At 25.9% G+C, this 12,712-nt stretch overlaps 1 protein-coding gene across 2 annotated transcripts in view; it reads right to left on the bottom strand.

The window, feature by feature from the left end:
- Positions 1 to 2,848: 2,848 nt before the first annotated feature.
- The window catches only part of LOC129962743 (serine/threonine-protein kinase 11-interacting protein-like), a 37,338-nt gene continuing 27,474 nt past the window's right edge, over positions 2,849 to 12,712 (bottom strand). For both annotated transcript variants that reach the window (XM_056076725.1, XM_056076724.1), the window contains exons 19-24: positions 11,453 to 11,817; positions 7,829 to 7,944; positions 7,569 to 7,747; positions 6,335 to 6,505; positions 4,626 to 4,789; positions 2,849 to 4,014 (exon numbers count right to left, since the gene is read on the bottom strand). In XM_056076725.1, the coding sequence (XP_055932700.1) occupies positions 3,820 to 4,014; positions 4,626 to 4,789; positions 6,335 to 6,505; positions 7,569 to 7,747; positions 7,829 to 7,944; positions 11,453 to 11,817 (1,190 nt within the window). In that variant the 3' untranslated portion in view covers positions 2,849 to 3,819. The remainder of the gene's footprint in view (positions 4,015 to 4,625; positions 4,790 to 6,334; positions 6,506 to 7,568; positions 7,748 to 7,828; positions 7,945 to 11,452; positions 11,818 to 12,712) is intronic.

Here is a 12,712-nt window from a genome sequence, read left to right as displayed (position 1 = left end):
CTCCATTTCTTCAGTACTACACATCCATACTATTAACATAAAGTATGATATAAAAGAATGACAGAAAGAATAAAGATGATATAAAAGAATAAAAGAGAAATAAACTCTACTTTTGTCGAATCTGAATTTAAATATCTGTATTGGTTTATCACGAAAATGCTTTGGGCACTTTGGCTTAAAAGACTTGTTTAGATTTCAATTGAATTAAAAAAAAGACTGACATGTTCATGTAAAAACTTATTTTGTACCAATGACATTAATCTTATAAATTTAATTTAAGCCTGTGATGATGTTTGGTCTATATGATTTGATATGAAATGATTTAATGTCTGAGGCTTTTAGAAACCTAATGTGATCTCAGTTGTGGTACTTAGGACTTGGCCTCTTCCCCTGCTGTTTTATGTTTTACTTCTTTCTTGAATTTTAAAACTGATTGTGAACTGACTGTTTTAGATAAGAATCCTTCATAATATGTGATCTCTTTTTATCATGGCTACAAGCATAGAAAATGTTGTTGTTACTTATGGCACTTGCTACAGACAAGCCCGCTTGCTGTTCGAAGACAGCCTCTTGTTTTTATTGTAGAGCCAACTAAGGCCAAGAGTACAAATTAACTACATACACGTCACAACCCTTTTTACGGGACAGACTTCATTCTCGCATTTCATTCACTCATCCACAGATCGTAATTTAGACCTGAATCAGGGAATGATCACCCCTGATCCAGTACCCCCAGTGGTATTACTCTCGACATGGAGGACTTGGTGACCACAACAGATTTATACGCGTGTCAGTCACCAAGCAATCTTCAGCCTTAGCATAGAGAATTTTATCCATTATCTGTTTATATGAACATTTTAGAGATTTTAAAAATTAGTAGCAGTTAATATTAGTTAAGCTTTCAAAATAATAATAATTTACCAAAAGAAATAAAGAATAACAATTCAGAAATATATATATATATATATATATTGAACCATATTTTTAAGTCTAAAAACAGAAACCTAAATCCATTGATTGTGTAACAATACAAACAAGTTCAGACAGCGGAATTTGATTAATTCGAAATTGATGGGAGCACAATAAAAACTCAATTTATTCAAGGAAGCTCTGCTCATCCCTTCCCAAATAAGCACAGTTAGAATAAACAAAACTTATTTAATAATGAAGCAAAAATCTAATTAAACTATATAAAAATTTTAATAAATAATATATATTAAATAAATAAACAGTAATTTATTTTGTAATTTAAATTATTTTAAAAATAATTTAAATAAAATACTTTTAACAAACAGTATATAGTACTTTAATTATAACAGATATAAAATTAATTATAATAGAACAAAACCTATAAATAAACAGTGCAATCACAATTAAGATGTTAAACTTTTTTTAAAAATAATTTTGGATACAAATTTACTATGCAGATTCAATTTGAAATATGGCGCACTATTTATGACTGTGTGATTAATAAATGTAAATATATCACATTTATATAAAGAATGTATAACATTGCACTTTAAATGATAATGTAATATATATTTAAACACATAATTATAAGCAAAAATTTAAAAAAAAAAAATTATTGATATTAAGCCATTACATGAAATCAATCTCAAGTCCTTTCAAATGGAAATGAAATCAATTTCATATGTTTCTTAAGCCTGTATAAAAAAAAAAGAGACCTAATTGATATCAAAATGGCATTCATAGGAAAATTATGTCCCATCTTTACACAGGAATAATGCCAAAGCATTGTGAAACTTTGGAAAATATGCGATTTACTTAAGTATTGTTTTCATGGTTCCCACCCCCAAAGGTATTTTATGCAAACCGTAGTTTCAAATTACTGAAACTTTCATGTGTTATTAAAACAACAAATCATATCAATTAAGCTATGAACATACCATGAACGGCTTTTGTAACAAAGTTTACATTTTAAGAGATATCAATAAAGTAGATGCAAAGCACAATGAATTGTTCAAATGCAATGTTTATAAAATTGTATAAAGTGAATACACAAATCGAATTGGATTCACTAATAACCTTGTTAATTAGATATAATAATTAATGTTAAAAGTTTCAAATTTTAAGACATTCAGATGAGCAAGAAAAACATAGGTAGTTTAATTTATATAGCTAATACATAATCACTATTTCAGGAGAACAAGGTAATCAAGATCAGCGGCTTGTTTATTAGATACAAACATCATGCAATAATGTGATGATTATTTCTATACCATGGAACTGCATTAAATGGTATAAATAAAAATAAACTAAATCCATAATGAGTCTAATACATTATATATATATATAAAAACTTTGACAGATTAACCCCTTAATTCACATTCAAGACACTTTTTTTTAAACTTCAATAAAATAAAACTTGAAGAGGATTAATTATAAGTCACAAAATACTATTCAGGAAAATCATAAATTTAAATGAGTTAAAAATAAAAAATAAAGAAACATGCAAAAATGATAGAATAAAAGTATTAATATTTGGTTGATAATTAATATATATATATATATATATATATATATATATATATATATATATATATATATATATATATATATATATATATATATTTTTTCAATTAAAAATCATTCATTTCTTTGGTCATAATTATCTTAAAGAGATAATCTGCTTTTACTTTTGATTCGTCAAAAGTTTAAAAAGAGTTTTTTAGTAAATATTTAAATGAAACTTTATGCATATTTTCTGAATTCATTAAATAATTCATAATGCTATGTGATTGAAAATACATTACCAAATACAATGTACTAATTTTTTTTTTTCCCAAATAACCAAATATTAGAAACAAGAAAAAGTAATTCCAAGAACTAACACAGAATATTAAAATGTTTTATTTTTTAGAAAATACAAGCAGCAAAATTCAGATGTTACAATTGTGGAAAATTTGGTATAGCAAAGAGAACTGTTCAGATATATCTACCCTGATGTTATAAATAAAAATTGGCTTATCCTATGTATCAAAACATCTCACTACTTTTTTAAATTCAATTAATATCAATCAAATGTTTATTTGATTTAGCTGAATGATATAACAAGTACATGAATGAGCATTACGAATAAATAAGAATCATGATTATTATTTCTATCAATGAATGTTAATGGCAATCAATAAATATTGTTTTATAGTTAAAAAAAAACAAGACTTACGTCAAAAATTGTTTTAAATATGTTCAAAATATATAGAAATATACATAAAAGAGTAAAAAACAGATTCGTACATATATAAAATAAGTTAAATAATTAAAAATAAAAGACTGTATGGCAATTTCATGACTTGCAGAATTAAATAATCATATTTAATACATTGTCCACACATATAACAATCATAAATACTCTTAATTATAAAATTAAGTCATTTATATTATGTATCAAAGGTTATCCTAAATATACGCATTACACTTTTATAGCCCACATAAAGTGATATGTGGATTGACAAATAATAAATGATTATGAAAATCACATCAATAAATTATGAATTATGTGAATACATGAAGCATTATACAAACACAGGTGATATATTAAATTTATTATAACAGATTTAATAAGAATACACAGGTTATCACTTTCACAAATCTTGAATAAATAATCATAAAACTGCTTAAATTATTACAATGTTTGATACTGAAGTACAAAAATAGCTTATTTATAGGAACTCTAGAGATTCTTAAAGAGCATGTACACAGATCTAATAGCACCACTGAAAGATCGCTTTTAAACCTATACATATAGTTATTGAGTGGTATGTTAACATATTTTGTACATATGGCACTTGAAAATAATTATTCTTCTTCACAGCTGAGAGATAATGGTACACCAAATATTTCTTCCCATGGGTTTTTCAAAGCACTAATAAACGAAAAGAGTGCAGATTTTGTTTCCATTTTAACTGTCCAAAACACTGAATCACAATTCTGTTGGGCTGAAGTTTCATTTAGAAAACTAATTTCAACACTTCTCAAATCCTTTTTAAGTTTCTAAAACAAAGGAAATAGGTATAATTAATAAAGTAAATAGATGAATTTTTTAAAAAGTCGCTTTTTAAAACAAATTATTTTGAGAGATAATTTTTAAACATCTGTCTTTTTAACAAATAAACATCTGCAAATATAAAAAATTATTAAGAATTAAATCATTAATTGAATAAAGATCTATATTACTATTATATATAGAACAATCCCCCCCCCGAAAAAAACAATTTTGTACTTTAAAATTAATTTTAACAAAAATGAGTTAAAAATTGATTTCATAATTCAAATTTCTTAACTAAAAATTTTCAAATCTAAAATATAGCAAATAAATGATTTTATTATTTAAATTTAATTTATTATTTAAATTTATTAAAATGTAAAAACATTTAAAAATTGGTAGAGATGCAAATATTAATCTAAGCACAAAATATGGATAAATGAAAATATTAATTCATCAAATTTATAACCCTTTTTTTTAAATGAATTAAGATTTATTTTTAAATATAATGATTATTTATATATTATTATTATTAGAATTATATTGATTAATATTATTATAAAAAGCAGAACTTCAAAGTAATATGCATAAGATCAACTTTTTAGAAGAAAATAAATACCAAAGAAACAAGATCAGACATATTCTGATGATCCACTAAAGAATAATGATAGACGCTAAGTTTTCTTGAATCTGATGCAGAATCTTGTTTTTTATAGAGAACTCTTGACACATATATATGTTCAGGAGTAATTAAAACACACACAGGAATACTTGAGTTTTTTTCTGAAAGAGAGAGAGAGAGAGAGAGAGAGAAAAGAAAATTATTAACACATGAAACTTAAACAAATATTCAAAATAACAAAAATCACATAAAAGTTTTATTTACAAACCTTCAATTAAACTTTTCAAAAAAAATTCAAATTATATAGGACAGGTCAAATTCTATGTCCTGATTTTGAAACTTGTGAAATGAGTGATACTATTTGATTCAAGTTTTAAATTCAAATATCACAGATGTTTTATATACATTCCTTTCATTACATGGCATACATAAAGATTGTAACACAATTCTTGTCAAAGCTGCAACAGAATATTTCTTTTGATGCTGGTGACAACAGCTGTGACATAGGTTTTCATATCAGAGATGGTTGATGGTAAATATGGAGGCTTTACATGATGGATACGCAGGCATTACAACAATAAAAATAACCACATTGGTGAACCTGATTATTCAAATGACAGATATTTTTTATTTAGACAACCAAGACACCTAAATTGCATCAATTGCATTTCCACCTTTTTCTTTTTGCATGTTTGTATCTCCATCACAACTATGACAGTCTTTTGTCGTCAGAAAATTAATGGAATGATCATTAATAATGAATGTTCAATCAAGCTTAACTTTAAAACATGAATTTGAAAGCATTTACATTTCGATAAAGCATTTATAGATCTGCTGGATGAAATCTTCCACATTTCTTAAAATTTGTGAAGGGGGAGGAAAAATTGAATAGACATCATAAGTAAATTTAATATGAGAACCTTGGTTTGTCAGTATAAAAAATAATTTCTGATGTCAGTTGTCAAATGTATATTAAAATTTACATATTTTTGTCTTAAAAAAATAAATAGTGGTATGTTAAAGGAGTAAGTATTAAATTTATATGATATGAATAATACTAGAAAATTCAAGCAAATTTAATTATATAGTTGCTATAAAATCGATTATAATGATTTCAATGATGCATTCATTTCTGCAAGTGATATAAATTTGACTTCAAATAAATAAGTGAATACATAGTATAATTCTTATTAATTCTGAATTTAAACAATTAAATATGCTAAATAATGGAAGGCAGATTAAAGTGAATTTCCTTATTCGAAAGCTTTACTGCTACAATTAACTGCTGTCTTTGTCTGAGAGAGAGAGAGAAGGAGTGATATATTCAAATTTTGAATGCAAGTGTCATATATGTTCAATATGAGTTCATTCTTTTTATTTGATTGCAATTCCCGTTCCTTCGGTATCATGTATTTGTGGATGACATAAATGAATTATTTACATATATGTAAAAAGTGTTTAAAAATACATGATTGTACAAAGGTCAAATCCTTTTTAAATGCAATAAAATTATAAATAAAAATTGTCCAACAGTAGATGATTATTCAATGGGGTTATATAATTTATGGGATTATATAATTATTTTTGCTTAAAAAAGGAAAAAAATGTTCCTCATATTATTTAAATTTTCACTTTTTTTATAATCACTAAACAAAAATAAAGACAAAAACTAAAAATAAACTACATTATTTAAAAATTCAATTTACCTCCTGCTCGACTATTCCACCAAAAGCCAAACTGATGTAATAGAATTTCAGGCATTTCTTCACATTCTGCATTGGATAAAAACACTGAATCCTTCAGCAACTGCATAGTTTCATCAGCACTAGATAAGAATTTCACTTCCCCAAAAGTATTTTGATGTTCTTGAATGTAATCTAGAGATTTATCATTAAAATGAGTATGCAAGAACATGGTACATTATTTCAAAGGATAACCATAAATATTTTTACATATTAATGCATCCTTATAAAAAAAGAATTTCAATTTGTCAATGGAACATAAAAAATCAAATTCTGTTAATTAAAATACAAATGGAATAAAAGTAAAATGAATAAGAAGCAAAAACATTGGATTTTTCAGATATAGTGGAATTGACTTTTATGCTTATTATTATCATGTTTCATTCCAATATATTCTTATTATTTGTTTTATTTATTTTCACTTGAACTGAAATATGAAGTGCTTTTTAAGATTTTTTATATATATAAAAATTGTCTTATCCATGTATAAGCAGAAGAAGTATACCTGAGAGTGAGTGTGAGGAGGATATTATTTTTTACCACTCCACACATAAGATTAAAGGTTATAATTTTAGGTGTGGAAAAGGGAGAATGGTGAAAGTTTTCAATGAATTGTTTAACATAAAGTAGTATCCATGATTTAAAAAACAATAAGACAAGGAAAATATAGAAACAGTTCGGAATAGCGATAAGAATAGTAAAAATAAAGAAAACAATGAATTAAGAACTTTTGTGAATCTCACAATCCAAATTTAAAATGACTATTTACATAAATTAAATGATGTCTTTTTTCTTCCATGTATTTTACACCTACAAATCTTTTCCCAGTTATCACTATATTGGTGGAGAATTTTTGATGGTGACAACCAGATTAAAGGCTTTGATAATATTCACATATTATCTGTTTATTGGGGGAAGGGAGGAATTGGGTTTGTTGTCTATTTAAAGATGTTCTTCATGATTTAAAACTATGCTAAAAAAAGATTTTATATATGCTCACCTTCAATGAGATCACACTTTATGACAGCTAACTACTAAGTATAATTCTGAGGGATAAGTAATATTTTGGGGTTATAATAATTTCATCGTTTGATTATGCAAGGAACAATTATTTTTTCCTTTTGTAACAAGCACTTGCACGGTTTGCTCATACATTTAATCAAAATATTAATGTATTAGATTTAATAAATTATTTTACCAGACAGCAATGAAGAAAATGAGTTGCAAATGTCGGCATCTCTTATTACTAAAGTGAATACTTGGGAATTTGATCCACACACAAATGTCAGGCCTTGGTTTCCAAGAATTGCTTTGATCTGCTTCAAATGACTGTGAGAACTTGAATGAACAACCTGGATGACCTTTTCAATTGGCTCACTAAAAAGAATTAAAACATGCTGTAGCTGCTAAAAAAAATCATGCAAAAATCATTAATTCAAGTACTTTATCATTAATTACCTTTTACTAAGACTTAAATGAAAGAGAGGTAGAAACTTGATTATATACAACTTCTTTGTAGATAAAGCAAATAAGCCTGTAAACTCATCACCAGAAGATAAAGGCACAATAGAAGTCTAGAAAGATAATGAAATTTCAATCAAAGTAACAAAATAGATTTTTATAAAGCTAATATACTGACAAATAGCATAAAGACATGCTTACAGCATAAAATGATCTCTCTTTACAAAAGTAATAATAATAATAATAAAAAAATTCAAAACATGTTTTTATTGCAAGCAAACATGCTGATTCTAGAATTGAAAATTGAAATTAAAACAACCTTGATATTCTATAACACAGAATGAGAACATTCAAATACTAACATATTTCCATTTTTAACAGTTAATTTCTCAAATCAATCATTAAAAAAAATGAAACAAACATAAACTGCATAAGGAAAATTTTAAATAAAAGAATGTACTTTTATGTTAAAAAATACAATAAAATTATGTCATTTTAGTTGTAATTCAAATACACTATAAGATTTTGCATAAAATTACTGTTTTAATTTAATTCTCTATAAAATTTAAATAACAATTCAAAATTTCTTTATGCATTACACAAAAGGAAAGCCTATAGAAATTGAATGTAATATTAATTAGTAATAAAAAAGTATTAAAAAAATCTCAAAGCAGGAAGTTAAAATGCACAAACTATTTAGATCACACATTTAAAAAAAAAAAAAAAAAGTAGAACTTTGTTGCCATTTTTTCTCCCATTTAAGAATGCAATATCATAGATATTTTTATGGCAGATATTTATTATTATTAATTTATGGCAGATATTTTTATGGATAAAAAACAAATTCAAATATAAAAATATCAATAAAAATCGGACTCAGAAAAATTATTCATTCATCTTTCATTGAAAAACCAAATTTGAAAATGCTATTTACAGGTATGCCTACAAGAATATTTTTCATGATATTGAAACATACACAGTTTCATGTACAGTGACTATCTCTTCATAATATATGCCAAAAATAGCAGAAATTAACTGTTGCTCTAAAAAAATGTCACATGATTGGATAGTTTTTTTTTTTTTTCAATGATAAGAAAAATCTCAGATAGATAGTGTTAGATTTTTAAGATGTTCTGCAATCAATTTATATGATTTACAATTTGTTATTCGGAAAGCAATTTTCAGTGTTTCCAAAATGTAACATCATTTCACATTTCAATTGTTCCTTCAGCAATAGTTGCATTTTCAAAGCATCTGGTCCTTAAAATTTTTTTATATGTTTTTACGCTCTGAAAATTACAGATAGTTTTCCCTTTACATTAGCAAATTTTTGAATAAATAATACACACTAAATAATAAAAAAATGCTCAAAATTCCATGTGGCTTTCCTGAAGATTCCTACACAGTTGTGATGCTTGTTTCACCTATCCCTTACTCGAAAAGAAAAAAAGGGGGGGGGAGAGTAGCAATTTGCAATGTATCTATATCTCTACCTTTTTACTTTTTTTTTTTTTTTTTGTATAGAAAGCATAAAATAAAAAGTATAACAAAAACTGTATTAATACAGAGATAGAAACAGAACTATTGTCTAACAATGTAAATTTTGAATACCTGTGAATTCATAAGAGTGAGAGAAAAGAAAGAAAGAAGGATGAGTATTAGCATCTTGAGAAATAATTAAATTCCAAGTTTCTTGTCCAGCTTTACTTTTATGAATGCAAGAATACAGAGAAAGTACTGTAATCATTGAAAAATTTTACACTGATATTTTGACATTATATCTGTCTGTGAACATGATAATTGAAAAAGGCTATACATATATACTTATTATGTTGTTTTTACATCAAATTTTTAGACTTCTATAAAATTGTGAGTGAAATCCATTCATAAGAAGTTTATTTGAATCTGAGAACAAATGAATATGATAATTACAAAATGTAAACAGTTAGTCATATAGATAGTATTTGATGTACTGTTTTTTTATCTAAATTTTAGATTTGTATTGAATTCAAAAACAAGTATGTTAATGGGTTGACTGTTTTTAAATTAGTATGCAAGTAAATACAATAACTCTAAAAGACAAACTGTAGTTGTGTATCAAATTTTGATCTGAATTTTAATCAATTTGAGCACTTTCTTAACCAATTCAGGTTTTAAAAAAATGCCCAACAGAAAACATGCCTTTTTTTCCCTTCACTTTCTTACATAATACAAAAGATCTTATGAAAAAGCATGAATTTGAAGCTCATGACTTAGAATGCAGGAAAAAAATTCAGAACTCAAGACATTTGCTGTCTTTTGTAGAGATTTTATGTGGGTGAGAAGGACGGTAATAATTTTATTAAGGAGTATGAGTGAAAGTTTTGGAGAGACCACTCCAGACGGTTTTTATTGATAAAATTCTAAAGGTAAAAATTAAGTCACAAAATGATTTTACTTCCCTCTTAAAGTAATAAAGAATATGTATTTCATCAATTTTTTTTTCAAGGACATGAAAATTTAAGTATTTTTCTGTGACCATAAGCATAGTGAAATAAAGTTAAAGACATTTTCAGAACTGTGCCAAACCCGTTCAACTGGATACACAGGAAGAAAATCACAGAAAGCAATAGGCAAGGAATTTACTCTACAGTTAAGCACAATATTATTCATTTATATCAATAACATTGAATGGATGGGGAATACAATGGAAACACATTTGCCTCTTTTTATTGGCGATTTTAATACAGCTATAATATATAGACATGGAGGAAAAAATTGCCACTTACAGAAGTCACCCTTTCAAGATGGCATAATTGGCCAAATGAAATAAAAATGTAATATTAATAAGATGCATGGCAATATTTCAACATTTACTGCACATAGTGGTCATAAATCTTTGTTTCCTGTTTCATTAAAAAAAAATCAATATTATTTAACTTTTGAAGTTGGTTATTCTAGAGTAGAATTGAATATACAGCACACAAATTATGTTCTGCATGTATATCAAAATTGGAACAGAAGTTCAGAAAAAAATAATAATAATTAAACATTAGAAAAAAGTTAATCTAAATACAGTTCATTTTATGGAAAATAGAAACTATATACAAATAGATAATGCAAGATATTTTATAATTTGGAATATTACAAGCCTATATTTTCTCAAAATATAAAAAAAGAAAAAAAAGGCACTAATAATTTTTTAAAAACATTTATGGCACTGAATAATATTTAAACAAACAAAATGCCACTTCTTCTGATGCAAACTCAAAAGATTATGTCTCAATATGTCACTGCACTAGTGCACAATACATATCATGTAAAACTTTTTTTTTTTTTTTTTGAGAATTAACCTTCTGACTTAGAAATACATTTTCTAACTGCTTTTCAAAATTTCCTACAATCATTTATGTAGTTATTAATTTTGATGAAGCAATAAAAATTAAAACAGTTTTGTTTCTTTAAATAACTAGCATTTAAACATATAAAATAAGTATGTTTATATGACATTTATTTAGCTCAAAACTCTTTACCATAAATAAATAAGGATTCACACTCAATTGCATAAGAAAATTAGATATACTTAAATCAAGAATCTTCATAGATTAGATAGTGTAAGAAGATGCAAAATAATTTACTTACTTGTAAGCATGCTTCCAACTGCTCATCGTCTCCAAATATATTCATTTCTAAATGAAGTTTCAATCTGTGGTCGATTTCAGTAAAGGCATCATGAGTTATTGTTATTCTTTCACCTAATATGTTAAGCATTTGAGACACTTCATCTAATTCTTTTGTTTCATTTGGAGAATTAGATTTTGATTTATGCGACGTTATGCTCTTGGAAGGTGATATATATTGCTCAGACCCACTTGATAAAGCATCTTTTGTCACAAAATGGCTGGCACTTTCATTAACACTATCGCCATTTACAGAAAAAAAATCATTGGTTCCATTTGTCGAACGAGGATGATCATCTGGATTTGGGTTCACAGCATTTTGTGCCTCTGAAATAAAATATTAAAAGAATGCGATTAAATTCCTTATTTTTAATATAAAATTAGAGACTAAGCAAAGAATATGAGTATTCTTTAGAATGTCTCGATACAGTATAAAATATATATTTGGAATAGATACTTCATAAATGTTGCCAAGAAAATAAGTAAATATCAAAATATTATATATGCAAACTGGACCAATGGTGGATTGAGATGTTTTTCAGTGTTTCTAGGCAGTGAACATCATGTGGCTCTTTTTTTTGGGGTAAATTTAGTTTCACATTTCTACCTATTTTTAACTTATTCAACATATTTATTATATATTTTAGATTGATTTTTTTTTCAATAACTTTGTAAAAATGTGTTTGCCTATTTTTTATTTTATTTTTTCTCATGACAACATGACATCTACATTTGTACCAAATATTGTTTAACCAAGTGTTCAGGGAAATGTGAAACTAAATTTACTCAAAAGAAGGGCCATGTGATGTGCACTGCATTATAAATATTGGAATAACTAAATAGCCATTATGAAACTTAGTCATTTGACAAAATACTAGCCCTGCTTCTATATCTTGTATAATTCAGCAAATTTGTATTTTTGGCAAACTTATTAATAAATTTTTTAATTGAGGTGCATGTGGCTCCTTATCTGCCTAGTTAATCGCCAAGTCAGAAATCCGCTACTGTACTACATGGAATTAAGCAATAAGGAATCAATCACCAATCTAAGGAATTTAAGCTTGCTATTGAAAAAATGTATTTAAATTTGCGCAGTTTCCCATGTAGTGTGTGCATAGTACAGCAGATTAATTACAATGCAAAAATAAGTTAAATTCTAATATATTAATTCTTTCAATATTTTATTATATCTAGATGCAATTTTAAAGGTATAAAGCTATAT

This window comes from Argiope bruennichi, chromosome 3 (assembly GCF_947563725.1).
Source record: "Argiope bruennichi chromosome 3, qqArgBrue1.1, whole genome shotgun sequence".
In the NCBI taxonomy this organism is placed as follows: Eukaryota; Metazoa; Arthropoda; class Arachnida; order Araneae; family Araneidae; genus Argiope; species Argiope bruennichi.
This window is presented reverse-complemented; position numbering and strand designations above follow the sequence as displayed.